This window comes from Clarias gariepinus, chromosome 14 (assembly GCF_024256425.1).
Source record: "Clarias gariepinus isolate MV-2021 ecotype Netherlands chromosome 14, CGAR_prim_01v2, whole genome shotgun sequence".
Lineage (NCBI taxonomy): Eukaryota > Metazoa > Chordata > Actinopteri > Siluriformes > Clariidae > Clarias > Clarias gariepinus.
Genome location: NC_071113.1, coordinates 18144951 through 18172800, shown reverse-complemented (window position 1 = coordinate 18172800; position 27850 = coordinate 18144951). Strand labels below are relative to the sequence as shown.

At 36.8% G+C, this 27850-nt stretch overlaps 2 protein-coding genes across 2 annotated transcripts; one reads left to right on the top strand and one right to left on the bottom strand.

Moving 5' to 3' along the window:
• Nucleotides 1-28: 28 nt before the first annotated feature.
• Nucleotides 29-25767, bottom strand: acsf2 (acyl-CoA synthetase family member 2). The gene is made up of 16 exons (XM_053511088.1): nucleotides 25352-25767; nucleotides 23280-23475; nucleotides 22509-22637; nucleotides 22104-22157; nucleotides 21884-22002; nucleotides 19242-19404; nucleotides 19057-19152; nucleotides 18804-18955; nucleotides 17552-17643; nucleotides 17352-17428; nucleotides 2679-2786; nucleotides 2447-2598; nucleotides 2210-2351; nucleotides 1251-1361; nucleotides 1091-1159; nucleotides 29-647 (listed from the first exon to the last, which is right to left on the bottom strand). Exons 1-16 carry the CDS (start codon nucleotides 25450-25452, stop codon nucleotides 597-599), a joined length of 1812 nt encoding a protein of 603 aa, XP_053367063.1. The 5' UTR covers nucleotides 25453-25767; the 3' UTR covers nucleotides 29-596.
• Nucleotides 7721-13247, top strand: chad (chondroadherin). Its single transcript, XM_053511089.1, has 4 exons — nucleotides 7721-8988; nucleotides 10759-10922; nucleotides 11065-11204; nucleotides 12432-13247. Exons 1-3 carry the CDS (start codon nucleotides 8206-8208, stop codon nucleotides 11198-11200), a joined length of 1083 nt encoding a protein of 360 aa, XP_053367064.1. The 5' UTR covers nucleotides 7721-8205; the 3' UTR covers nucleotides 11201-11204; nucleotides 12432-13247.
• Nucleotides 25768-27850: the final 2083 nt, after the last annotated feature.

Here is a 27850-nt window from a genome sequence, read left to right as displayed (position 1 = left end):
GTATTGCTTATTTATGACAGTCAGAGTATTCATACAAATATTTTTCCCCTTTATTTCCTTTGGCCTTGTTTAGGCCTTGACAATGTAATTAAGGGCCACAACATCTTTCAACATTCTTTATACAGATGTGAATTTTTACACATATCAGTATAGCATTAAAAATTATATCGAGAGTCAAATAATGTGAACTTTAGGTCAAAATAAGCTACATATTTTATTGATAAAGTATGTGGTTGACCTTCTGTCAAATGCAATGCATGAATTTTATAAACACAGTACCATATTCATGATATTTTTAAATCATTGGCCATCAAATATTGTTTTATTTACAATAAAAACATATTTGTTCTGGTTACTTGCTTATGCTTTCAAAATATCAGTTATTTGATGCAAATGTGCAGAAGTGTTGTTCAAAGTTACCTGGTTTGTTTCCTGAATAAACATTTTCTGAAATACCTCAATGTAACTTTAATGTATGGTTAAAATGTAACAAATATAAAAAGATTATAACATACAGATAAAAATAAAGGTGATGATTGAAGTTTTTGATAAAAGTTGATAACTTTTCATTTGATTAAAACTACAAGTCTCCAAGTTCACAGTCCCAGTTGTTTCTCCATCTGCTCCCTCAGTTTGTTCTTTTGGATCTAAGAAAGGTGAAGAAAAGTCATTTATTCAGTGCTATTTAAGGATTCCGTCTTTCCACACTTAACCACAAAGCAAAAGTCCAGTACAGACTGCTGCCCCTGACTATAGAAACCACTGCTGCAGATTTTCTGCAGACAGGGAAATTGCTAAAATTTCTCCGGTCGTGAGATCTAGGTGATTAGGCCTAAATAAACACCACTCTTACATTTTTAAAATTTTTCCAACGTGCCTAAAGAGACAAATAAAAAAAAATGTAAAAAAAGGCGGTAACCACAAGGAATTCATGAGTGTATTTATCCAGACTGCGGGACTATGCAAACAATATGGATGGAATGAAATTCATTTTGCTCAACCTATTTATAGTTTTATATAAAGTTTCACTGTTATAAATGGTCAAATAAATTCATACTGTATGTGCTTGTATAAAGGTTTATGCACTTACTTTCCCGGAGACAGTAAGAGGATAGCCATTAACAAAAGTAAAATAGCGAGGAATCTTGAAATGGGCAATCTAGAAACAAAAAAATAAATACAACAAGTCAATTGTAGATTCTATATGGACTGAAATATAATTATGTCAGAGCCAGTTAAATGTATCTGACCTGGCCTTTACAGTACGTCTTTAGCTCCTCTGCAGTACATTCCTGTCCATTCTTAAGTTTAATGCAGGCACAAACCTCCTCACCCATCCTCTCATCTTTCACCCCAACCACCTGCAAATAACGAAACAATAATGACTGTGTGTCTGTTCAGGAGCGGAACAAAAGAGGTAAATAATGTAAAGACAAATAGTTATATGGTTAAATGCATTAATACAAAACAAGAAAAACATTTGAAATAAGAAACACATTGCAACATACTGTAAAGTCACTTAGTGTTTCTATCTGCTAATGTCTTCACCAACATGTTTCTTATTTTAAAAAGCTCATCTGCCATGTGTGTGTGTGAGTCAGTTAATCTGTCAAACAAACTGTTCTACCATCAGCCAGATTGCACATCAGTATATATAGCACTTGATAGGATTTAAAGTATTTTATATACAGTGGTGGCCAAAAGCATTAAGACATCATACTGTATGCCATGTATTATAGTTCACCCTGTGCACATAACAGGTGATGTCACTAATCAGTCCGTGTTTATTATGAAGAGTTGTGTTCATAAGAATCAGCTGGACTAATTAAATGGATGGAACAAATATGTGGCAGGACTTTTACTTTCTGAAACCGGTGTGTGTACCTCTGAAAATGGATAAAACTACGGAATTCTCAAGAGAATTGCGAATTTGTGTAAATGGGAGCAATCAAGCAGTCATGGGTTGAGCAAGATTGAGCAAAGTACTGCAGATGTCTTTTTGTATCTATTCCCAGTCGGATCCAGTGGGTTTTAAAAAACGATGGACTTCATACTAAATATTAATTGTTGTACAGCAGTTTCATTTCATTAAAAAAAATCTTATATTGATGAAAGTATATCTTATCTTTATATGAAAAATTTGCAAAGGTGCAGCTTTATGCCTATAATTTCTCATATATTCTGATCAAGTTTCATATTGCTTGGTCACCTGTGCCTCCTGGATTTTAGGGTGTGTGTGCAGGAACTGCTCGATTTCAGCAGGATAGATATTTTCTCCTCCACGGATAATCATGTCTTTGATACGTCCCTCTATTTTGCAGTAGCCAAACTTGTCCAAGCTGGCTATATCACTGTGGACCAAATTATTATTTAAATTTCATGATAGTCTGATGTTTCGTAATCCTTCCATGACAAATCAAGAGTGACACTCGAAATTTACACATACCCAGTTTTGTACCAGCGATCTTTAGTGATACACTCTTTTGTTTTGTTTTCATCTTGCCAATATTCCAGCATGACACAGTAGCCTCTGATCATAAGCTCTCCTGGAGCTCCAAGAGGAACAACGTATCCTGTTGTAGGATCAACCACTTTTGCCTGAAAGACAAAAAAAAATTCAGGTCACCACTTACTAAAAATTTTATTTTGTGAAGAAAAAAAAAAATTTGTGTGTGTACCTCAAGATGATGGCTAACGCATCCAACAGTTTCTGCCTTTCTCTCTATGTTGTCAACTGGGAAGCCACAGAATGTCACTGGACTGTTCTCAGTTGTACCATACGCAATCTGTTCCAACATAACAACATAAACCTCCAAGTTTAAGTGTTGAAGGCATGCAGAAATATACAGCATCGATCACTTTTTCAATAATGCAATAATGCAATAAGTCCCTTTCTCAACTTTCAGATGTCTGGATGCTAATGTTTATAGATCTTTATAAGTATGGTTTGCATGCCCACCCTCAGTCTGTTATATTGGCCAGCCTGGCTGTATGAGAGGCAGCCAGCTGTGTCAGCATATGAAGGAAACCTGGCCTTGAAGGCAGGTGAGGTATGTGGTGCATATTTGAGAATTGGCTCTATTGCGACACTGAACTGCTCAATTAATTTAACCGGCCATCAAAACAATATACTTCTTACTCCCATTAAAAGCACAGCCTCAGAATAAATCAGGAATAGTTTTATGTGCCTGGTGTACAATGTATATAGAAAGCAGCCCAATAAATCTGGATCTATAGACAAAAATGCATTCAAGTATAAATTACAGGTAATACTTAAATTGATGTCATTTGACTTTACAGCAATTGTGTTCATGCTAAAAAGAACAATTTTCTGATTTTTGAACATGCAAAGTTAATTTCCTCCTTTATTGCAATCCTTGTTTTGGGGTGATTCTGATAGACTACGGACTCCAAATGACCCCCCAAAAATATTGAGTGGTGTTAGGTCTGGTTCTTTTAAATCTTTTCTTGTTAGTTTTAAAATCCATCTTGGCACTAAAATAAAAGGAAAAACTGTAAAATCTAAAAAGAAAAAAATATATAAGAGTGATTTAGGGTCGCTTTGAATGCAGACTGGAAGAAAATGTTCTAAAACTTTCTACTAAACTGAGAGGAAATAAGTATTCAGGCACATTTGTTTTATTATATGACTTACACTGCCTGGCCAAAAAAATAGCTGCACACTTATAGTTTGCTCAAGCTTCTTCAGCTTTAAGTAATGCATCCAAAGTGGAGACCAATTAATATGTGAAAAGGATTCCTCATGCTCCCTAAATCACTCTTACAACCCGAGTTCTGGAATATGCTCATGCCATCAGTGAAAAGAAGAAAATTAATGCAAGACTGACCACATAAAGTATCACATCTAAATAAAATGCTAACTACATGTATTGCTACATAACATTGCTGAGCCTCCTCCTGAGATTTGTACTGGCCACTATTTCTACCGTTAATTTGTATAAGTTTATAAATGATCTCCAATCACATTCATAAAGAAGCTTCTTAAAGTTCTCACAAACGTTAGAAATCAACACACAAATGACAAATGAAACTGAGCCATAACAAGAAGCAACATCCCAATCAATACAATTGGTTTCAGTAATAGTCAGTAATCATGATCACAAGAATTCACAACAATCTCTCAAACTAAAAATAAGAGTATGCAGTAATCAGAATGCTATGAACGATAAAAACAAAACAGAATGATACCACAAATATCTCCATTTATACACCCTATGTAAACTATCAAAACTCTCAATACACTGTGGTTAGGCAAAACAAAAATATAACAATATTTCATCAACCTGACTGTTTGTGCCACCGCATTCATTAAAGTGCTCCTTACAATATGAGCTTTGCAGGATAACAATCTATGCAAAATGAAGAACCAAATTTCCACACCATTTCAGTGAAATATATCGATGCTTTCTTACAACTGACATGTTTATCGATTTAATCACAGCAACATCAAAAGGGTTTTCCTAAATGTATCATTTTTTTTCCTGTTGAATGTACAGTATGTACTGTAACATATTATTTTAAAAAATGCACTGAATTATACACTGTATAGGTATACCAATACAAAAAGACAATTAAACATTTAGTAATGTTTATACTAATTATACAAATAATTAGCCATAGAGTTAGAACCACCTGCCTAATATTGTGTAGGTCCCCTTTGTGCCATATCTGGACCAAGACATTAGCAGCAGATTCTAGTAAGTTGTGAGCTGACGTTCCTATGAATCAGGATTGTTTGTCCAGCACATTCCACAGATGTGCCTGATGAAATTGAGATCCATGGTATATGTCACCATCATTAAACCATTCCTGAAGAATATTTGCAGTGTGTCATGGTATATTATCATGCTGAAAGAACTCTTATTAGGAAATACCGCTGCCATGAAGGGGTGTCCTTGGTCTGCAGTAATGTTCAGGAAGGTGGTAAAATTGTAAAGTAACATCCACATGAAAGGCAGGAGCCAAGGTTTCTCAGGCAGAACATTGTCCAAAGCATCACATAGTCTCCACCGGCTTGCCTTTTTACCATAGTGAATCCTGGTGCCATCTCTTCCACAGGTAAGCAACACACATAAAAAGAAAATATGAATCATCAGACCAAGCCATCTTCTTCCATTGTCTCATGATTTGATTCTAAGGCCGACATGCCCATTTTAGGCACTTTTGGCAGTGGAGGCGGGTCAGCATGGGCACCATGACCAGTCTATAGCAAAATTGCAATGCACTGTGTGTTCTGACACATTTCTAACAGAACTAGCAATAACTTTTCCAGCAATTTGAGCTATAGTTGTCCTATTGGATCGGACTACACAGCCCTCCTTGCTCCCCACATGCATCAATGAGCCTTGGCTGCCCAAGACCCTGTTGCTGGTTTACTGGAACTCTCTTGAAAGGTCCTGACCAGGTAGCTTAAGTTAAAAAGTTGGTCTCACCCAGTTTTCTAGTCATCACAATTTGTCCCTTGCACTAGACTATTTCTGCTTCCAACACATCAACTTTCTGGACAAAACGTTTACTTGCTTCCTAATTCATCCCACCCACTTCCAAGTGCAACTCTAACAAGATAATTAATGCTTTTCACTTCTTCTTTCAGTGGTCATACGGCTGATCAGTATGTACATAGACTGTGCAGTATATAATGTGGTGTGGTACAAATGATTCATTTTGTTTACAGTAATCATAAGTAGTGCAGAAATATGGAAAATTTCTGGACTAGGAGTGGTGAGGTAAACAACATTAGGGTTTAAAACAAATATTCAGCTTGGAGCAAAGTGAACTGTGCAGTCTGGGGACCGCAAGAAGTGACCTGATATTTGACCTGGTGTGAGAGTGTAGTGTACTTGACCTGCTAGAAAATATGCTTTCCCAATAAAATGTTACATTTGTTGAGCAAACACTAGATTCCACCTATCCTGTGAGCAGCAGCTAGATCCATGGGCAAAACATTTCCCTTGGGTATGTGTATATCAACCAACACAATGCCTATTTTGTGTGTCTCTTATTTATTTGTCCAAAGCTTTACAGATAGAGGAAGTTTTTAACTATGTGTCACATTCAAACAAACCTGAAGAAACTTGCCTAAAGGCAATTATGGAATGTGAAAATGGAATTACATACTTCATTATAAAGACTTAAGATATGATGCTAGAATAAGAACAATGATTTAAACCCAACTTTCAAAAACAACTAGAAGTAATTATTCAGGCCATGAAATACTTGACATATTTGAAATAGCAGGATACATTTATGCAAAGAATACCCTACCTTTTGACAGCCAGACGGAAAACTAATTTGCTGTAAACTGATTCAAGCCCCACATCTGGCTATGATTATGTGTTCACACGGGATTGCTCCTACCGCTGACTGTAAAACAATGGCGATATGGCAAGACATGTACTGTAGTGAACCTCCCAACACTTGGCACAGAATGTGAGCCACCCCACATTTTAGGAGCTTAAATTTCATTTTAAACCTCATCACATTTTCAAAATATTAAAGCAAGAAGCAACTATTCATTCCAAAAATACACTGCCACACTAAGAAGACGAGAGACGAGAGAGAGAAACAGAGAGGAAAACTCTGCCTCAACTAAACTCTTGGCGCAGTTGTGACCATGTGACGCTCAGCAGACAACAAGCTTTCGTACTACTCGTATTTCAAGACCTCGCTCATTTATCGAGTTAAAATTTATTGAAATTTTTTGCTCATCTTGCAAAACACTTGCAAACCAAGGTTTTTTCGTTTCATCATATTCATGTATTTTATTAATTTAGATAAAATTATCTGGTTGTACACAACTTAAATTAATTTTGAGATTATCTGTTATAAGCAGCACTTCATCACTTTATTAACTCTGTGTACTCCCATGTTTTGCATTCCTCGGGGGGTACATGTGACAATCTTTAGAGGTAAGAGTAGGGAAAAATTTGCCTTTAATTATTTCTTTACATTTTACTACCTCCTCCAAACTCTATAGTTTCGCTTTCTTTTCAAAATCATTTTGATCAGATTATGACAGTCCTACACAGCTCTATTATAGCGGCAGTTGTGATTGAAGGAGTCTGATTAGGACAACAAATTATTTTTCCATATTTTAAAACTACAAGACCCACTATAACGTGTAGCATATCTTTCAGCTCTCAGTGTCGTAAAAAGTGATGTCACACACTATCTTTGGTGCTGTCTTACTCCTCACTGGGAGAAAAAACTTTTATGTCCTACTCTGAGCTAGGAATATTTTTAGTCCCACATAAAATTTGAGCGCATTTCCTAGGAGTAATTCTTAGAGCTTAGTAAATGTGGGCCCTTGAATATGCCTGTTCAGGGAGGAAAAACTCCTGATATCCTGGTCATTCAGTATATTCAAATTTTAACCAATTTTATTTTATCGTCATACTACATTGCTGAACCTAGACTTGACCAACTGAAATAACTTTGCCTCCAGAGGCTGTCACTATGCATGACTTGATGCTCCCATCTCTCTTCCCTTCTTAACCTGATGCTGCCATCTCAATCTGGACTCAATCAGCCCACATGACCTTTTTCCATTTTTCCAAATCTTAATGCTCCCTTGCCAACTTTTTCTGGTTTTGATAAGGCGTTGAAGGCTTCTTAATCCAATTCCAGGTAAATTCCATTAAATGTTTTCTTTGTTCGATGCAGCCCAATAAGTTGAGCCTTATGAAATGGCAACTTTTTTTGGCCAGGCAGTGCATATTATTATAAATAACAAACTCTTCATTTTACTCCAATCATGCTAATGGTTCTGTGTGGGATCAGTTTTTTGCTCATGTTAAATTTTCTGGGGGAAAAAATGCACTTTTTCAAAAGATATCACTTTTCCAGGCAACATTAGGCTACATGAACAAAAAGAAAAGAATCTTTACTCTACAATTTTTTTCCCTACCATAAATATAGAATAAGAATATAACAAAATGAGAATAAAAATATGAATTCCACTCTGTAAAGTTTTTTGCTCAGCCCGCCTTTATTTTGTCACACCCCACCTCTCCTTCTCTCTTTAGCTCACCTCTAACTTGCTCTTTCAGCACTTTTACCTTCTCTCACTAGCTCTCTTTTTATTCTCAGGATTCCTGCTGTCAGGATACACACTTGCTTCCAGACGCCTGAAGACAGCAGGAGACAAGGAAGAGAAACACTAAACTGTCAGACAGCCGTGTCATCATGCAGGTTATAAGAATCCACTTAGTGGTGTGTATACATATTTTTGCTATCTTTATAGTAGGTACAGAAAGTCAGTGCCCTAGTCCATGTCACTGTCACGGTGACCTACAGCATGTCATTTGTGACAATGTTGGACTGAAGAAGATCCCTCGTGTCACTGAGGCCAGCCGCCTTGTCAACCTGCAGCGCAACAATCTGGGTATGCTCCCAACCGGGGGCTTCAGCGAGATGAAGGGTCTTGTCTCCCTGCACCTGCAGCACTGCCAGATCCGTGAGATTGCCAATCAAGCCTTCAAGGGCCTCAAAAAGCTAATTTACCTCTACCTTTCTAACAACGAAATCAGCACCATCAAACCTGGAGCCTTTGATGACCTCACAGAACTCACCTACCTTTACCTGGATGGAAACCGAATCTCAAGTCTTTCAAAAGGCATCTTCTCCCCAATGATCAACCTATTCATCCTACAACTTGACAACAACAAGATACGAGACCTGCAACCAGGTACCTTTACAGGTGCTAAGGTCCTTCGCTTATTGCATATCAGTAACAATGACCTAAGGTCAATGCAGCCTGGCTCTCTTGATGAAGTGGAGAACCTGGCCACTCTCACTCTGAACCAAAACAAGCTATCTACGTATCCCCTCGAGGCCTTGAGCAAGCTACGTGTTGTTGAGGAGCTAAATTTGTCCAAGAACCCACTCACCTTCATTCCTGACTACGCATTCAGGAGCTTTGGACGCTATATTGAGAAACTGCATCTTAATGATATGGTCCTGGAAAAGGTGAGCTTCTCTATGATACAGTAATTTTATGACATATCTATAATGATTTTTCTAGATTTCACAAAATGTACTGTAATTGATGTTATGACCATTGTATTATTTATTTAAAAAATGCTTAAATTGATTCAGACACAGCATTTAAAACACTAACGTATTCTCAGCAGGTTTATTTGTGGGGAGACAGAAAATGTAAGATTTATTTGGGCACATGATTGAAGAGGCTCTCTATAAAATTCAGGATGTTTACAAATCTCAGACCACGAAGAAACCAAAAGTGTACAAACTGGTTTTCTGAATTAATGAGGCTAGTTATAGCCTGCCTTATAAATCAAGCAATAAAATATCTTTTTAAAGAGACTGTTTGTTGGTCATTACGATGTTTTTTCATGCAATTCAGGATCTAGGAACTTGCTATGAATCTTGCAATTTATAGATTGCAGATACAGGTCAGCTTTTAGTCTTGATATGCTTCCACGTTCCTCTTTTGCTGATTTCAGGCTCACATGTGTTCTTTGTGAAGCTGCACATGTTCTAAGATCAGCAGGATTCCCTTGCTGATCAGTAAGGAAGTATAGACATGCATGAAAATTAATATAGCCTGTTCACTATTTGATTGTAATTCCCATTTCTGTATCCAAACATGCTTGCAAAGTCCAAAAGGAAAGACTGGACTGGAATGTCTAGAATAAAAAATATTAAGAGACCACACATTAAGACTCACTTTTACCTTTATATATAAGCTAAATTTCAATAACTATCACATGCAAACTATTCAGTTAAATGTAATGTTTGGACCTTATTGATGCAAGATCCTCCATACAGTGGGACATGGCGCACGAAGATGCAACAAGAGTTTACTTGTTCCTCATTTATGTTCCATAATGTTATGCCATTGGAAAACCATGAATGAAAGTAGCAGGGCTAACAAGGATATTTTTAGCTAGTGTACTTGACGATTCCCAACCAAATGTGCCTCTTTCTAATAATTACACAAGTGTTATTTAAAAATGTGTGAATTCCCCCTCACATGAGGCACCATGTAAACAGGTCAGTAAGGGTTAGAAGACGAGTAATAGTAACAGGCTGTTCTCAGATCCATAAAGAGATATATTTTTAGGGTCTAGTTGCCTCACTCGAATGCACAACTGGACCCTTTGGAAGCAATTCTGGCAAAAAAAAGGATGGTGCGAAAAGAGAAAAAGCAAAACAGTTCCTGTATGCTCGAAGCCATCTTAGTCCTCAACTTTACAATGTTTTTAGATTCTGATTTGAATGTAAATTTACAAAATATCTGCAGTCATCTAAGAATTAGCACACTCCTGTTTACACTCCCTATATGCAATGTCCCTGTTGCTGGGTTTTCCTTTAAGGTGAGCCTCATTCACACCAGAACTGTTCTTCTAGCACCTCAGTGAAGTTTTTAGCAGCCTTGCAGTTGCTTATGAAGTGTAATGGAAGGTTAGGATGGCAGTGCAAAAAGGTTTACACAAGCACTGGCACATGAGAAGGCCTGTGAGGGTTCTTTCATGTAAAATAACCTTTCCAAATAGAGAAAAATAGGGGGGGGGGAATCAAAGCCAGACATGACTGCAAGTAGCACACCTATTCATAAAATATCTCGTAAAAAAATTCCTTATGCAACTTATGCAAGAAGTAAGGTCTGTCTGTGAGTAATTCCATGTCAAAACATCTGTCAATCTTTATGGAACCTAATAAAACAATGCATCTCTTCAGATGAATTAAGCACTTATACCATTTCTTTCCAATCAGTTTTCCAATGCAGCTTTCGAGGGTGTGACAGCTCTAAAGTCTTTGCATCTTGAGAACAACAAGCTGAAGACTCTACCAAGCAACCTGGTTTTCACTAACATGCAGAATCTTACCATGTTCAACAACCCATGGAACTGCAACTGCAATCTAGCAGACCTTAAAAAGTATGTTTAAAAAAAAATCTAATATTAACCACAACCCAGAGGCAAAAATATTCCTAATTACCATCATCTAAATTCAACTGAATCCAATGCTTAGCGCTCTGGCTTAAGACACTAAAATTGTTTAACAAATTTGTATCTTTAGATGGATGGACTCCAGTCGTCATCGCCCTGATGCAATTTGTGCATCACCACAGAATCAAAAAGGGAAGCAAATCCGAGACAGCAATGTTTTTATCAAGTGCAAAAAAGGAAAAGACAAGAAGGGAGCACGTCACTGAAGAGGTAACAGATCACCTTCTGGAGTTTACGCCCAAGGTCCACTTTATTTTTAAGTTTGGTTTAATATATTAGTTCTGACCCAGAATGACTAGCTCCTTCATGTTAAGTTTCTGTTTCTATTTAATTTGTCTGGTCCAAAAATATAAGCAGTGAGCTTAATCATAACATAATTTTCTTTAAAATATCAATCGGAATCTAAGGCTCCATGTTACAGCAGAGCTAACTTTTACCTTTAAACCTTCCCCATGCCTTGAAAATATAAACAAATCAGGACAAATTTATGTAGTAAATGTCCGTCCCTAGGAGTTACAGGGGAAAGTCAGCAGGGGAAAAGCCGTTTCTCTTCCAATGTCTCTAAGAGGCTTCTTTATACAGTATAATTAAGAAGCATGCTTACTAAACCCTTCAAAACATATGTATATAAAAAAAGAAAAAATACGAATAATAAACATTTTAATAAAATTATATAAATATACCTCTCAAATTTAGGAAAATATTGTTTTTTTTTTTTTATTATTGTGTTTACTGGGTTACAAATGACTTGTGATTTAGAAATATTAACAAGATAAGGAAAACCTTTATACAATTAAATGACAAATCATTACCTTATATTAAATAAATCAGAAATCATAAAAGAATGTAACTGCTAATCTATATGCTTAATTAATACTACTACTTAAAGTTAACTCAGGATAAACTAGTTGACTTTTTTTATCTTGTACTTCAGGTAAAATATTGAAATGTTTATGCTACATATTTAGTTTAATACATTTTGGTGAGATTTAATTTGATGATGTTAAAAGAACTGTACAAATACTGTTTTAATAAGTCAATGTCTTAGAGAATTTGGGGGGAAAACGCCAATACAAGGATGACATTATTTAAAGTCTAAAGTTTAATGTCCCATTAAGTTAAACAGTAGCTTTTATCCGTCTGTGATAGTGTAGTGAATGATTATTAGATTTCTATTTGTATATTATAAAAACATTAGATTTTGCATTTAGATTTGCATGATTAGCTTTTACATTGCCCTGCTACGATATCTCACAATTGAGAGATCAATGTATCTTCTGTAATGATGCTAATACTATTCCGGTAAGATTTCTACTAATCTTTGGATTCCATTTTGTCTGACCTGCCACGGCTAGAACAGGTTGTGCCAGTCATAGATGTTTAAGACTCAGCTTGGCTGTTTGATTTGGCCCTCATCTTTGTGTCTTTCCACATTAGACTCAGAGGAGACGTCTGTCCAGGGGATCGGCACCATGTCCAGACAACAGACACAACACTACTTTCTACTTTAGGACTATTCATGTTCTTCCAAGTTCTATGAAATGGCCTTTGTATGAACTTTCCATTTATACCAAATAGATTGAGAAGCAAAGCTATTCTACACTACACCTTAGGCACACCAAAAGCTGTACACATACTGTGCCTCTACTCTAAACATTCTGAGGGTCTTAGATGTACTGTAGCTTTCGGATTAGCATTTAAGTTTAAAAGAGGTGGTAACATTTTTGTTATAGCTGCAAATTCGTCCAAGTAACATGAAGTAACAAGTGTAAAGGACATCAGAATGGTTTGTCCTGATTTAAATCATTTATTCAATTTTAACATCAAACTGCATAAAAGTACCTGCTTAAGCATGTTGATTTTTACAATATGTAATCTTTACAACCTCTTTGATCCGAGATTAGTATAAAATTTCAAGCATAAAACATATGAATGACCCATAACACTACAGAAAGCTGTGCAATACAAAGTCCAAAGTATGCTAAGAAAATAACCAAGTGATAGATAAAGTTAATAGCTAAAGCCTTTTCTCAATATTTTCTTTAATTGTACCATGTGCTGCTGCTTTTATGTTGCTTTTTTTTCTTCCGATATAAATGTGCATGCTTACTCAACCAACAGGAAGTTTAAATTTTAAAGGAATATTCAGAAACTTCTCCGCATAGCACACTTAAGTAAATTTTCAGACTATTTGATTTTTAAACGATATAAACTTGTCATAACTTGGTATTACTTTTTCAATAAACAACGAATATAAAAAAATGGATTATGTTATTTGTGTAATTTTTTATAACAAAATGAAAACAGTAAAAAAAATAATAATAATAAATGCAGGATGATGTTCTACTCCAACTAACAACACTAATCTGAATCTTATTATTTTTAATAATTCGGGTTTGTTTTTTTGTTTTTTTTTTATTTTGTTTTTATGTGTATGACCAGGACGATGCGTTTGTGCACCATAATTTCAGAAAGCTTTCTGTTTTGCAGTGTTATATCAAAACAATGCAGGGATGCAGGGATAAAAACTAAAAACTTTTCTTTTCTCTGGACAACATCGCCTGTGTAATAAAGCCAACAAAAGTGCATTTAAGTGCACAAATCTTAAAAATTTAATACTACATTTTTATTCAGCAGTTATCAACTGATCAACCATAACATTGAAACCACTGAAGTAAATAACAGGCAGCGAGTAAACAATCGGTTCTTAAAGTTGTTGTGTGGGAAGCAGGAAAAAAAGGCAGGCATATAGAGCATCTCCAAAACAGCAAGCCTGTATTTAAACTGCACCAAAAGCAGTTCAAGGAAGGTCAACCGGTGATAGTCATGGATGCTTAAGACACATTGATGCGCATAAGGAGAAAACTGTCTGGTTAAGTAAAGTCTGTCTGGTTAAATCCCACCGAAGACCTGTACCTGTATCGTAAACCACAAGCTGTTAAAAAGGGTACTACAAGCTCTTAAAAAGGGTTTTTAACAGCTTGCTGTACCACAAGCTGTTAAAAGGGGTAATGCTGAGCCTCTGAGTAAAGTACTCGCTCTAGCATCTGGAGATCGCTGATTCAGTTCCCGTGTGATGCTGTTACCTCTCGCAGCCGGAGGTCTACAGAGAGCTGATTGGCCGAGCTCTCTCAGAGGGAGGGATGAGAGGTACCTCGTGCTCCCACATTAATCACAGCTGTACAGCCAATCAGGGGCGTCTGTGAGCTCACGCAAGCGGAAGGAGCGGATAGAACTGTCCTGCGAGTCGGAGGAAACACGTGATAGTCTTGGTAGTAGTAGCCCTAATGTGGGAGCCCCCTAGTGATGGAGAGAAATTGGACACGACTAAATTAGGGAGAAGAATCTGGAAAAAAATCCAAAAAAATAATAAGGATAATGGGGTAATGCAAAAAAGTGCATTTAAGTGCAAGAAAAATAGGGTAATGCTGGCTATTATGGAAAGGTTTCAAAACTTTCCATAATAGCCATTTGTTATGTTTGGGGCTGTGTAGCTGTTGACCCTGGTCACTGCCAAAAGTGAGTACAATGTGCATGTGAACATCAAAACTGGTGGTTTTCTTTCATGACTGGAGATGACTGGGTGCATGTACATCATTTACCACAGAGCAATGGTTTTCTTTCATGACTGGGTGCATGTACATCACTTACCAGCGAATGATGACACCAATAAGCACTGTGAGAAAAACAGATGCCGATAGAGACAACATGATGCTCTGGGCAATGTTCTGCTACAAAACCTTGGTTCCTGGTATTTATATGGATGTTATTTTGACATGTTCCACTCAACTACATGTTGGTGGCAATGGTATTCCCTGATAGCAGTGGCTTCTTACAGCAGGATAATGTTCCTTGTCTCCCTACAAACATTGTTCAGGAATGGTTTGAGGAACATGGCAGAGTACAAAGTATTCAAGTGGTCTCCAACTTCTCCTGATCACAATCCATGCAAGCTTTTGTTGGATGTGCTGGATTATGAATTCCAATTAATAAAGACAATCTATGGCACTTTTGCTGCTAACACATTCTGCTGCTAACATATTGGTGCAAAATACTACAGCAGACCTTCAAAGTTCCTGTTAAGTTTATGCCTCAGTGAGTTAAAGTTGTTTTGGTTGCACAAGTTTTACCTACACAATATTAAGATGGTGGTTTTAATGTTATGACTAATCAGTATTTGTCCATGTAATAATCCATGTGCATAGTCCCATGTCTCCCTCTAGTGAGGTGTTAGAGTGCATTTATTAAGTCTAAAAAATAAAAATAAAAATCTTTAAATCAGCCACAAAATATTATATATAGATTTATGAAACACACACAGAATTAGGTAATTAAGTCAAAACAACAATAGCTAGTTGTTATTTTTAGACATTAACATTTCTGACCCCCATGTCTTAAAATAACAACTGTTGTAGTTGTTGTTACTTAATTACATGATTCCAGAGTCGGAATTTCATAATTTTGAAAAGAAAAAGCCAGTATTGGTATAGAATGTAGAAAGTATATTACTAAACACAAAAATAGTGAATTAGAGGGTGCAAACCTATGAATTGTACTGTACACACATGCATACACACATGCACATGTTTAAAAGTTAGTACGCCCTGTTAATTCTATGTGGTTATGTAAAAACATTATTAAAATCTTCTGATCATAGTGCGTCCTAGTATTAGTCAAACACAACCTCAGAGGAAACTATTTTTTTTTTACAGTGTAATAATTTATTTAACAAAAATGAAGCCAAAACTGTCATTGTTGCTTTTAAAACAATGAGAGCCTCAAGTCCGCTTGTAAATGAGGGTAACAAGGCAGACTCAACTTTCTTTTAGCTCCTTCCGTTCTTTTTGGCAGAAAGTTTAACCAGATTGGATAGGCACAGCCATTTTCAGGTCTCTCCAGTGATGCTCTATTGGGTCCAGATCCGGACTCTGGCTGGGCCAATCCTTGCCTTTAACCCAACCCAAAGAGTTGTTCTGAATCCCCCCTCCCCCTGTGTTTATTTAGTGGTATGCTTTGGGTCCTTTTCTTGTTAAAATGTAAACCTCTAAACCTCAAAATCTATTTTGCCCTATACTGCCTGGTCCTGATACAGAAAAACATCCCAACAGCACTGTTGTATTTGACTGTAGGGATGCTTTTAATGTCGTGTGCTCAGTGCTTGATCTCCTGATTCCGAATAGTTAAATATTTGTGTCATCAGACGTGAGGATTTTGTTTCTCATGGTCTGAGAACTCTTCAAGGGCTTTCTGGGAAAACTCCCAGCAGGCCATCATGTGCCTTTTAGGAGAAATGGCTTCTGTCTGGAAAAAGCATGATTTTCAAAATCTTAATCAACGTTCTGTGCCCTAATATGGGTAGTATTTTAATCATTCAGTATATTTGTGAACAGATTTTTTTTTTGTACCTTTATTTATGAAAAATATTTATAAAGTAACATTGATATACTTATTATTTATGTGGTGTTGTGCACTGCTGCTAAATTATCTCTATTCAGCAGTCTGCTAATGAGTCTTGATCAGTCACGCGAAAGTAATCAAACTAAATACAAACATGCTATCAGGGCGTTGTTACAAAATTTAGAAGTACTCAAGTACTCTGTTTAGCTGCAATGTGAGAAGATTGTTGGTTGTTCCAAATCTCTTCTATTTGAGAATGAGTGACGATACCATGCTCTTAGGCATTTTCAGCGCTCCAGAAATTTCCTTCCTTAGACCTGTATCTTGACACAATAATGTCTGGCAGAACTAAAGATTCATTACATTGCTTTCACTCCGACATACACAATTCACTGACACCTCTTATAGACAGAAGTATGTCTTTCAAATTATATCAAATAAATTTAATTTGGCAAAGGTGGTCTCCAGTCAAGTTCAGCACTCCAGTCAGTCAAAGCATCTTAAGAACAAGTGATAGGAGTAGTATACACCCGAGCTTTAATTGCATTGTCATTACAAAGGGTCTTATGTAAATAGGTATTCATTTATTTATTCATCCATCCTCTAAACCACTTATCCTGTGTAGAGTCACGGGAAGTCTGGAGCCCATCCCAAAATAGGAGAATTCAAGGTGGGGTATACACAGTGTGCCGATCTATCGCAGGGCACACACGCACATACTCAGTCACACTAATTTGCATGTCTTTGGACTATGGAAGGAAATCAGAGTACCAGGAGTAACCCACCAAGCATGGGGTAAACATTCACACACAAGTTAATTTAAATTCCATTACACACTAAAGTGAATAAGACAACATGTACTAAACTGAAAAGCCTGTATGCAGTATAGACATTAACAGGATGTTGTTTATATTCCATTATTCATCGTACTTCATTTTTGTATCTAAGGCCAAGGCTTACCGTTATTTCTTTAATGCCCATGATTTTGATTACTTTCTTCACAATTTCAGGAGGACAAGGAGAGCCAGCAACAACTCCTGTTACAGAGAAATAAACAATATAGAGGGATGGATATGCATTTATGAAAGGATAGATAATTTGTGCAGCAACTTAAAAGTAAAAAAAAACAGTTTGTATAAGCTCAAATGTAAATGAATTACCTCCTTCAACAGATGACAGATCAAACTTGGCCAGGTCAGGTTGACCCAGCATGTCTATGTACATTGTAGGGGTGCCATAGACAAATGTGCATCTGCATAGAGTGAAGGTTTTTTTTTTATTAAGTAAGTAAGAGGCACAGAAAGTCATGTCATGATAGTACACTTAATATCTTCAGCTGTCCCTAAAAAGCACAGAACCTAACAAGGCAATTAATTTTGATGAGCAATGTCAGTCTATATGAATGTGAACATTGAAACATTTTTTTTGCAATTTTGCCTCTGTACACCACCAAAATGTATTTAATATATATATATAAATTTAGCAATGAAAATGTAATCTCAAACGTAATTGGACAACTGACTTACAAGCAATTTAATGGCCAGATGTGGCATGCTTCTTAGTTATTTCATGACAAATAGATATAAGGAGATAAAACATCTATATCTCAAATTTAAATTTCCATTTGGTAGCTGTTCATGGGTAATTCATAATACGCGTTCCAAGGATGCCTATGCAAGAAAATTAAGTCAACATTAGGACAAAGAAGAGACAGATCAGATAGATTACAGAAACTTTAGGATCGGCCAATTAACAATTCGATAAATTCTTTAAAATAAAGAATTCCCATACACCAACAGGCCTTGAAAGCCACAGGTAACAATTAATGTGGATTATCACAGAATTGTTTCCTTTGTGAAGAAAACTACTATATAACATCTAGGCAAGTCAAGAACACACTAGAGAGGGCAAGCACATTACTGTGAAAGTCTACAATCCAGAGACACCTTCATGAATGTAATACAAACATTTACATCATGATGTGAACCACTGTTGTTGTTGTTTTTTTTACCAAGCCTGCCCAGTTCTGCCAAAGATGAATTTGTACCAGAATGACTGAAAGAGAGAAATATGGAAAATGAAAGGAAACGCTCATGATTGATAGAACATCCCATCATCCCGTTATGGCATAAGTGTGTGTGGCTGCCAATGGAAGCGAGTCACTGTTGTTCATTGAAAATGTGACTATTGATAAAAGTAGCAGAATGAATTCTCAAGTGTACAGAGTTATCCGCCGAGTTATTCTGCTCAGAGCCAGTTAACTGCTGCTAAGCTTTATATTAAAAATAATCCTAAAATTTACTTTTGAAGATGTCTGTTTAAACCATGACTGATTTCTTGTAAATCTCTAGTGTGGAAAATAAGCACAAGGTGACAGACAGATAAGTTAGACAGAATGACATGCAGGCATACTTCTCATTCTGCAGTGCTGCCAGGTTGGCATGTCCATCGTAGGCAGTGGAGGGGAAGACCAGTGTGATACCATGTATTGCCATCACAATTCCCCCACCCACTGAACCAAAACAGTGGTACAAAGGAACTGGCACACACGCTTTAACTTTTTTCTGGGAGAACGTGGGAACAAGCAGTCAAATAATGTACAGTACATTTACAGTTACCGAAAGAATTCACTCTATCTGGGAGGAGAAAAAAAAAAAAAAAGTACCCTCCAGTCATATCCCATACGCAAACCGATGAAATACGCATTGTTGATGATATTGTGGTGCGTCAGTGCAGCTCCTTTGGGACTCCCAGTGGTTCCCTGAAATGAGAAAAAAGCAAGTTTGTTAGTGATAGTTGCTGCTAAAGGAGTTTGCACCAAATCACTCAGTAGACCTCACTCCTCAGTACCGATGTGAATTGGATGTTAATAGGGTCGTCAAAGTTGAGCATTTTTTGTAAATCCTCTAGCTGCTGGTAATGCTGGCTGCTCCCTGCCTGCATCAGATCATTCCAGTGGAAAGCACCAGGCTGCTTACTGTCCGTCACAATGACCGTCCGTAAGTCTGGCAAACTGTGAACAAAACAAGCACAGTTTTCATACTAATAAAATCATCATTATTAATCTTTTATACTTAATGCTAAGCAAGTACACAATTTATTTTTTGTGCTCTTAAAACTCAATTTTAACTGAGTCTGGTTAATTATTTCACCTCCTAAAAAACATCCAAACTAGTAGCAATCTGTTGCACTTTAGCCCTTTAGATGACCGATATTCTCAGTTAGCTAAAGAGCAATTACTCTTTCATTTCAATTACCTACAATACAGTGCCAAGAAAAAGTATTTTTCTGATTTTTTTAATTCTTTTGCATATTTGTCACACTTAAATGATTCAGATCATAAATCCAATTCAAATATTACATGAACATAATCCAAGAAAATACAAAATGCAGTTTTTAAATGAGGATTTCATTCATCAGCCCATAGAATATTTGCCCAATAGTCTTGGGGATAATTAAGATGTTTTTTGGCAAATGTAAGATGAGTCTTTTTGTTCTTTTTGGTCAGCAGTGACTGTCGCCTTGGAACTCCTCCATGGATGGCATTTTTTATTATATCTTTTTTTATTGATGCTGACCTTGCCTAAGGAAAGTGAAACCTGCGATTCTTTAAATGTTGTTCTGGGTTCTTTTATGAGCTCCTGGATGAGTCATTGTGATGCTCTCGGAGTAATTTTGGTAGGCTGTCCACTCATTAGAAGGTTTACCACTGTTCAAAGCTCTCTCAATTTGTGAATAATGGCTCTCACCATGGATCGCTGCAGTCCCAAAGCCTTAGAAATAGCTCTATAACCCTTTCCAGGCTGATGTTAAATACTTTGTTTCTCATTTGTTCTTGAAGATCGTAGCATGATGTGTTGCTTTTTGAGGCCTTTTAGCATGCTTCAATTTGTCACACAAGCACTAACTGAACAGACCAAACTGTTATCTTCTTGTACTATTATAAAAATTCTAAATATAAACCAAAAGAATACAGCTTTTTTTCTCAAAGGTGAACGGAAAAGTGAAGTTCAGCTGTTTAATGTCACTGTGCAGATGTTACACCCCGTGAAGTTACCGAAATCTTTGGTTTAGTTCTCACTGAGTGGCCACACATCACTTTCACATTTCCACAATCCCGAATGGGCGCGTGGTCCGTTGCCTAGCAACACCGAACGAAACGAGGCATAATCGTGGTGTTTGCTTCGGTTATGACATAGCATAGTTTATTATCTGCTGTGGTAGATCTGATTTATTCAAACCCAATAATAAAGCTTTATATCCTCAAGAGGGGTCATTACATTGTTTTAGCATAGATCTGCTCCATCTAAAGCACTGTCACACTAAAAAAAACATCCGACAGTTCACGAACTAATGAATTTTCCTAAAACGTTATAAAATTAAGTAAAGCTAAATCCCTAAATCTTCTTATAAAATATCGCTGATTATCAATGCGAGAATGAATGGCGTATATATATATATATATATATATATATATATATATAAACTGCATATAGGGAATGAAACCTGAGATAGTTACATATACGCACTGAATGACGCATAGATAGTATGCGCGATCCCTTGCGCCATCTGCTGAGAGAAATGAGAATCACAGGTTGGAAAAGGCAGAAAACGGCCTGACCGCCGCGTAGCTGTCAGCAAATAAATAAGAGCTAAATAGCTTTATACTGGCTTTTACTGGTGTGATTTTGAAAATGTAAGCATGCAGGGTGATTAAGCTCACAGATCTAGGAAAAGTCATAAAAGGAGGGTCCTGGAATTTGATCGAATGTGAAGTATTTTTTCCCCCCATTGCGGTCAAATGACCAGTGCTCAGCGCTTCTAGTGTTAAGTGATTTCTTAATTTAACAGCTTTGGCAGTAATCAGGCCTGAGTGTGGCAAATGGAAAAAAATGAAGGTAAATCACAGTTTATTCATGACAAGGGGGCAATTACTTTTTCACATAGGACCAGGTACATTTGTATAGCTTTTTTCCCTTAATAAATTAAATAAGTTTAAAAACTGCATTATTTACTTACTCAGTTTATATGTCTAGTTTTTAAAATTTGTTTGATGATCTCCTGTATTTACTTAAGTGTGACAAATCTGAAAAAAATCAGGACGGTGCAAATACTTTTTAACATCAGACTCATGTAAAACCCTGTTTGCTGACATTTTTTTCTTAGATAGAAATATGTGGGTAGGTTACAGTTCTTCGCTTTATTTAGCAGTTTTTTTATTATAAAAAGACTGAGACTTATTAACCAGGCCTACAAGAACTAAGTTATAAACAGTCAACTTATTCATTATCCATTAACTTACTTTCTTAAGAAGGGAACATAAAAAGCACAAAAACTATGGGCACATTTTCATTAACAAATTAGCATGTTTGTGTTTTCTGACTGGGATTGAAATTTGCTAAATATACTTATTTACAATTTTCCCCCCATACTTCTCATCTACTTCTCATCTAGTTTTGTTGTGCTAGGTGTTAGTATTAGTTTATAAGCACCTGGAACTCTTGAGGCTTCCAGGGGAAGCAGTATCCAGATCAGGACAAAGCTCCCTTAACATCTCATAGTACTTTTGGGTCTTAAACTGAGTAGGACACACAATTGCTTTGCACTGCACCTAAATCAAAGGAAAACACATTTGCCTGATAACAGAATACATGCAACAACAAACAAAACAAAAAAACACACACAAGGAAAAACAAACAATCATTAATATACCTTTTTTAGTGCAAATTCCAACTCCTGCAACTTATATGCTGGATTGACCGACACCTTTTAAAGAAAACAACATACCTTTAGAGATAAAGTATGTACAAACTTCACAGGTCCTTCCAATATATCAGAAAACTAAACCATGTCAGTCTGGTTTCCATACACTACATACTCCAAGAATATTTCTGAACATGATACATTATATTTGTACATGTTATATCCTGCTGTTAGGCCCCAAACAATACCCTACTTCTTGATCTCAGTTCTCCTACTGTAAATCATGACGTTCTTCTACTGTTTCTTAGATATTGATGTTACAATCAACATTTGAAATTCAACAACAACAGAGAATTTGATGTTTACGCTCCCTAAAGGGAACAAAAATAAAGTAACGCTGAAAGCAAGCCTCACCAAGATGATGCCAGCCTTCGCTGTGGCAAACTGCGTTAGAATCCATTCATATGTGTTAGGACCCCACATGCCTAATCGATCTCCTTTCTTCAGCCCCATCGCCAGCATACCTGCTGCTGCCTGATCCACCTGTACAAAAACATGGCAAGTTTTTACTCTTCACGGAGCAGGTGATATATTATTTGTAGTAAATTAATTGACCAATAAAAATCACAAATATGAATGAATTAAACTGGAAACAAGCCTCTGGTCATATCCAGAGATACAAATAATAATAATAAATGGTGTGTGTGTTGGAAGTGTTCGTGTTGTTTTAGAATGAATAACAAGCTAGTATTAGAAGTGCAGCTCTTCTCTCAGTCATGCTGAACAAACATAATAATAGTAAAACTTGCAGTAAGCTCAAAAAGCCTTATTACAAAAGGTCCTCTTAGTGAAAATTGGGTTGGTATTATAGCAATAGTGTAATGTATCAGTGCTTCACACAGTATGTCACACTTGACCTTTGGAATATAAATGACAATAAACGAAAGCCTGTGTTTACTTTTGTAGGTCACTAACACTATAAAGGAATGACTCTAAAACAACAGTAACAAACAGACGAGGGAAAGAGCAGGAAAGCAGTAAATGCAAACAATTTGACTGGAAACTTAAACTGACCTTTGTACCAAATGTGACCAAATTATATATTTGCCTCTTTTTGTTATTTGCTTTCCATTGTATTCAAACAGCTGAATGCAGGTTTTGATCCTCTTGAAGGATCACACTCACATCTTTTTGAAACTCAGAAAATGTTTTCCTGATGCCACTTTCCAGGAAGACAACAGCCTCACGGTCAGGAAAGCGCTCAGCTCTGAGCTGCAGGCTCCGGCCCACGGTGAGAGACTGTAAGGAATGTGAGGTGACACCATGAGCGTAGCTGGTGGTGAGGGTTGGAACACTAGGAGGAGTGTCTACATGAATAGAGCTGGATAAAAACAAATAAATAAACTTAAAGTCAGATCAAGAATGAATACTGCTAAAATACAGATTAATTAATTGATTAATTACTTAAAACTCTTAAAGCTCAAACGGCAGAGATATGTGCTGGGGTTTATGGCAGGTAGAACAAAAGTTATTATTACTTTCATAAAAGATACACTTTACCACCTGAATATGAGAATGATGTCGCAAAAATGTAGAATTCTCAAAATGACCCTTTTATTATGATTTGGTCATAAAAGCAACCGAAAACAACAATAAAATCATGTGAACATGTGTATCTGTGTTATTTCTTCGCCTATGTGATGGATTTTCTACTTTTCTGCTCAGTCATGTTTGGGTAGATCATCATATTGACTATTTAGTGCTAAAAAAAAAAAAAAGGATATGTCACTTCATACTGCACAATCCTGAGCCCTATATATGTTCATGAAAAAAAATTACAAAACAAATAATGGCTTAAATGCTCTGAGCTTTAAGGGCTACAAGGTACATTCTCAGAATATTAAAAGATTCCAGAACCTTTAACTGATCTTCAGGTTCTCACTCTCATAGAAGCATTAAAACGTTTACACAAAAAGAGAACCTTCTGTGTAGAAACTTTTTAAGAGAAAGATACTATTTATTTAACACTTAAGAATCCTTTTGTGTTAGTGTTGGACATTTTTATAGTTCAGTTTTGGTTTCAGCTGCTGCTATAATTTGACAAGGAAATGATTGCGGACCTTTTTTGGAAGAATAGAAAAACTTGTTAAAAGAAATAAGATATGTGCCATGACTGATACTAAATGTGCCATGACTGATACTTCTTTGGCAAAATGGTGAAAGCTTTAGCAGGCGCAATGCTAAAACATAAAAGTTGCTCCGTTGAGGTGTTGCCACAGCAGAACAGGTTTTATGCCGGACACACTTTTTTCCATTTTATTCAGGCTTGGTACTGGCAGTGTGACTGGGGTTTGGGCATTGAACCCAGACCTTCCATATGGCGGGTAAGAAACCCACCACTGAGCCACCAATGCCCTTTAAAAAATTAAATCAGTAAAACTAAAATAATATAGCCTAGGGTTAGTAAAATAATAATAATAATAATAATAATAAATAAATAAAAATTAAGTCACATGATAAATTGGATGCATACAGTACATTGAACATGTGAAACATCTTAACTGAATGGGCCTGATCATACCTGAACAGATCAAATCTAATTCTAATGTGATTTGTACATGAAAGTGTACATTAACCTTCATCTTCAGCTAAAACTGTATGTAAAAGTTTTTTTGTTACATATTACTTCAAACAGCCAGCTGCTTTTATTCTTAAAACACACACACACACACACACACTTGGACTTAATGAAAGCGCGTCATATTTCTTTCCCCCCCGAACACTATTTCAGCTGAAGGCTGCATCCCAAATCACTTCCCAAAAAGGAGCGGAGCGCACATCCTATAGAATCTTTAATCCTCTAGCCCGTGTAGTAAACTTGTGTGGGGTCTATAGAGCAGTTTGGGATTGAACCAGAGTCTCCACGGGTTTCTAGAATCCTCAGGCGGCACCTTGTTTATCCGCTCTTTATTCAGAAATATATGTAATACCGACAACAGAAAGGGTTTAAAAGATAGAAATGGCTTTCCCTTTAACTAGTCAGTCATATTTGCAAAGTGATACTATAAAAGTTATATATGAAGTAAACAGGAAGAGTGGAATTTCCAGAATGTACCATGGTGACACTGCTGTACGTATTGCTTTAGGGTACACACTGTACTGTGTGAAGCATTTAGGGAAATATCATGCTTTTAACAGCTTTATCAGCAGTATACTGCGTGTCAATAAAGTGTCCGTGTGTGTGTGTTGGAACTTACCAGTTAGGCTGAACTGATAAAAAAGGGTTCTTGTAGAAAACTCTCTGCGGTTTGCAGAAAACACCGGTCGCGCGCACAGCTGCCAAAAACTTCGGCCACATTTTCAGCGCTGCTTCTAAATGAAGACGCAAAAAGGATTCTGCAAACTGAACCGTGTAACAAACTCCCTGCAAGTCCAAACACTAACCTCGGGGTGTTCACAGTTTCCAACATAAAAAAAGGTCTACAGATTTTTTTTCCCCTTCCTTTTCTCCCTTCTTTGAGTTTTGCGTAAATTCAAGACGCGACGTGTGGGTTGCACTTTACATCCAACACTAAGTGCCCTGATATTTTTGATTGGTCTCTCGAGTTAAACTTTCACCTAAAGGAAAATCCAAAGGTCCGAACCCTAAGGCCACTGCAGCATTTTACCTCTAGAGGGCACTAGAGCTTATTTCCTTTTGTCTTAAGTCCTTAGGGGTGTTTCCGATCCTTTAACAAAAACACTCCAGACACTTCATTGGGTACACCTTCATCGTCGTGGGTTGGACCCCTTTTGTCCTAAGTCCTCGTGGAATAGACTTCTGAAAACCTTCATTATAGGTCTCGGTTCATATTAACATGATGGCATCATCAGATTTCTTGGCTGCACATCCATGAGGCAAATCTCCTATTCCACCACATCACAAACACGCTCTATTGGAATGACTGTCGGGGCAGTTTGTGTGCAGAGAACTCATTGTCAAGTTCAAGAAACCATTAGTCTAAAAAGAACTTTAGCTTTGTGACATGGTGCATTATCATATGTACATAAAGGATCGGATAAGATCACCAACAATACTCAGGTAGGCTGTTAAACGAGGCTCAGTTCGAACTAAGGGGCTTAAAATGTGCCAAGGACCATCGATACATGCAGAGCAGCCCGAACTAGTGATACACAGGCAAGATCGATCCATGCTTTTACGTAGTTTATTCCAATCTCTGACCCTACCGCCCAAATAAAGCAACAGACTCATCAGACAAGGTGTTTTTCCCAGACATTGCAAAGTCTAAAGGGCCCAATGTCTTATGAGCCCATGTGAATTGTAACCTCAGTTTCCTGTTCTTAGTTTACAGGAGTGACACCTGGTGTGGCTCTACTTCAACATTTGATGTGTTGAATATTCTGTGATGCTCTTTGGCATACCATAGTTGTAACAAAATTTTATTTGAGTTACTCTTGTTTTTCTACCAGCTCGACCCAGTCTGGCCATTCTCCTCTGACCTCTGGCATCAATATGGCATTTTCGCCCCGAGAACTACTACTTACTGGATATTTTCTCTTTTTGAGACAGTTCTTTGTAAACCCTAGAGGTAGTTGTAAGGGAAAATCCTAGTAGGTTTTCAGTTTCCAGAATAATCAGACCAGCCTGTCTGGCACCAACAACCATGAATATATATACAGGATTGTGCAGTATAGAGTTTAATATCTTTTTTTTTTTTTTCAGCAAAAAATAGGCAATATGATGAATTGAATTTTAGTTCATTTAACCAACTTTCCCAAACATAACTGAGCAAAGAAATAGTACAAATACACATGATCATGTTTCTATGTTGTTGTGGTTTTAGTTGTTTCTATGAACAAAAAATAAATACATTTAATTTGTTAAAAAATTATTTTTGCAACTTCGTTCACATATTCCGGGAGTGGTAAAATTGACCCTTTATTAAAGTAATGGTATCTTTCGTTCTACCTGACATACGGAAACTCAAATACACAGTTTGCAGTCTGAAACCTCCTCGTTAACACACACCAGCAAGGCTTTTTTATCGTCATTGACCTATGCTGCATTGCCAGCACCAAATCTGTGCTGCTTGAGTTTTAAGGGAATCACCTTTTTTCTCCATTCTGATGCTACAAGCCTAAATGCATTGAATTACATGTATACACACCTAAATGCATTACGTTATTTGCATACCTGCCTAATGCATTGGGGCAGGGATAGCTCAGTTATTAAGCAGTTGGACTTCGAATTTCAGCACCACCAAACTGCCACTTGAGCAAGACCCTTAACCCTCAACTGCTTAGATGTATAATAACATTATATGTACAGTAAGTCACTCTGGATAAAGGTGCCTGGTGAATGCCATAAATGTAAATGATTTGCTGTCATGTGATTGGCTGATTAGATTTTTGTTACATATCAGTTGAACAGAACCTAACAAAGTTTTTTTTTAACGAAGCAGCTTTAGAGAATCAAAAAGAATTATTTCGGAAATGAATTAGGAAAATGAGTAGGAAATGTGTTAGGAAATATGTATTTATCAAAAGCATCAGATTGTCCCTGATAAGTAAGCAGAGGGTGACGCTGACAAGGAAAAACTCCCTGAGATGGCAGTAGGACGAAACCTTAAAAGGAATCACAATCAAACAAAACTCAACTTATACTTTTTTTGGTGATATGCATTCCTGCACTCTTGAACAGTGGTGGCTCAACAGTTAAGGTCAAGTTTAATCCCAGCACAGCTACGCTGTCACTG

What these genes read in the sequence shown, in the direction of transcription:
- chad (XM_053511089.1), top strand. Translation starts at nt 8,206, where the DNA reads ATGCAGGTTATAAGAATCCACTTAGTGGTGTGTATACATATTTTTGCT. An exon ending in ATGATATGGTCCTGGAAAAG is followed by an intron (nt 8,989 to 10,758) that starts GTGAGCTTCTCT and finishes CTTTCCAATCAG; the next exon opens with TTTTCCAATGCAGCTTTCGA. An exon ending in AATCTAGCAGACCTTAAAAA is followed by an intron (nt 10,923 to 11,064) that starts GTATGTTTAAAA and finishes TTGTATCTTTAG; the next exon opens with ATGGATGGACTCCAGTCGTC.
- acsf2 (XM_053511088.1), bottom strand. Translation starts at nt 25,452, where the DNA reads ATGTGGCCGAAGTTTTTGGCAGCTGTGCGCGCGACCGGTGTTTTCTGC. An exon ending in CTAAAATCCAGGAGGCACAG is followed by an intron (nt 1,362 to 2,209) that starts GTGACCAAGCAA and finishes CGTTATTTGCAG; the next exon opens with GTGGTTGGGGTGAAAGATGA. An exon ending in CTCTTACTGTCTCCGGGAAA is followed by an intron (nt 648 to 1,090) that starts GTAAGTGCATAA and finishes CACCTTTCTTAG; the next exon opens with ATCCAAAAGAACAAACTGAG.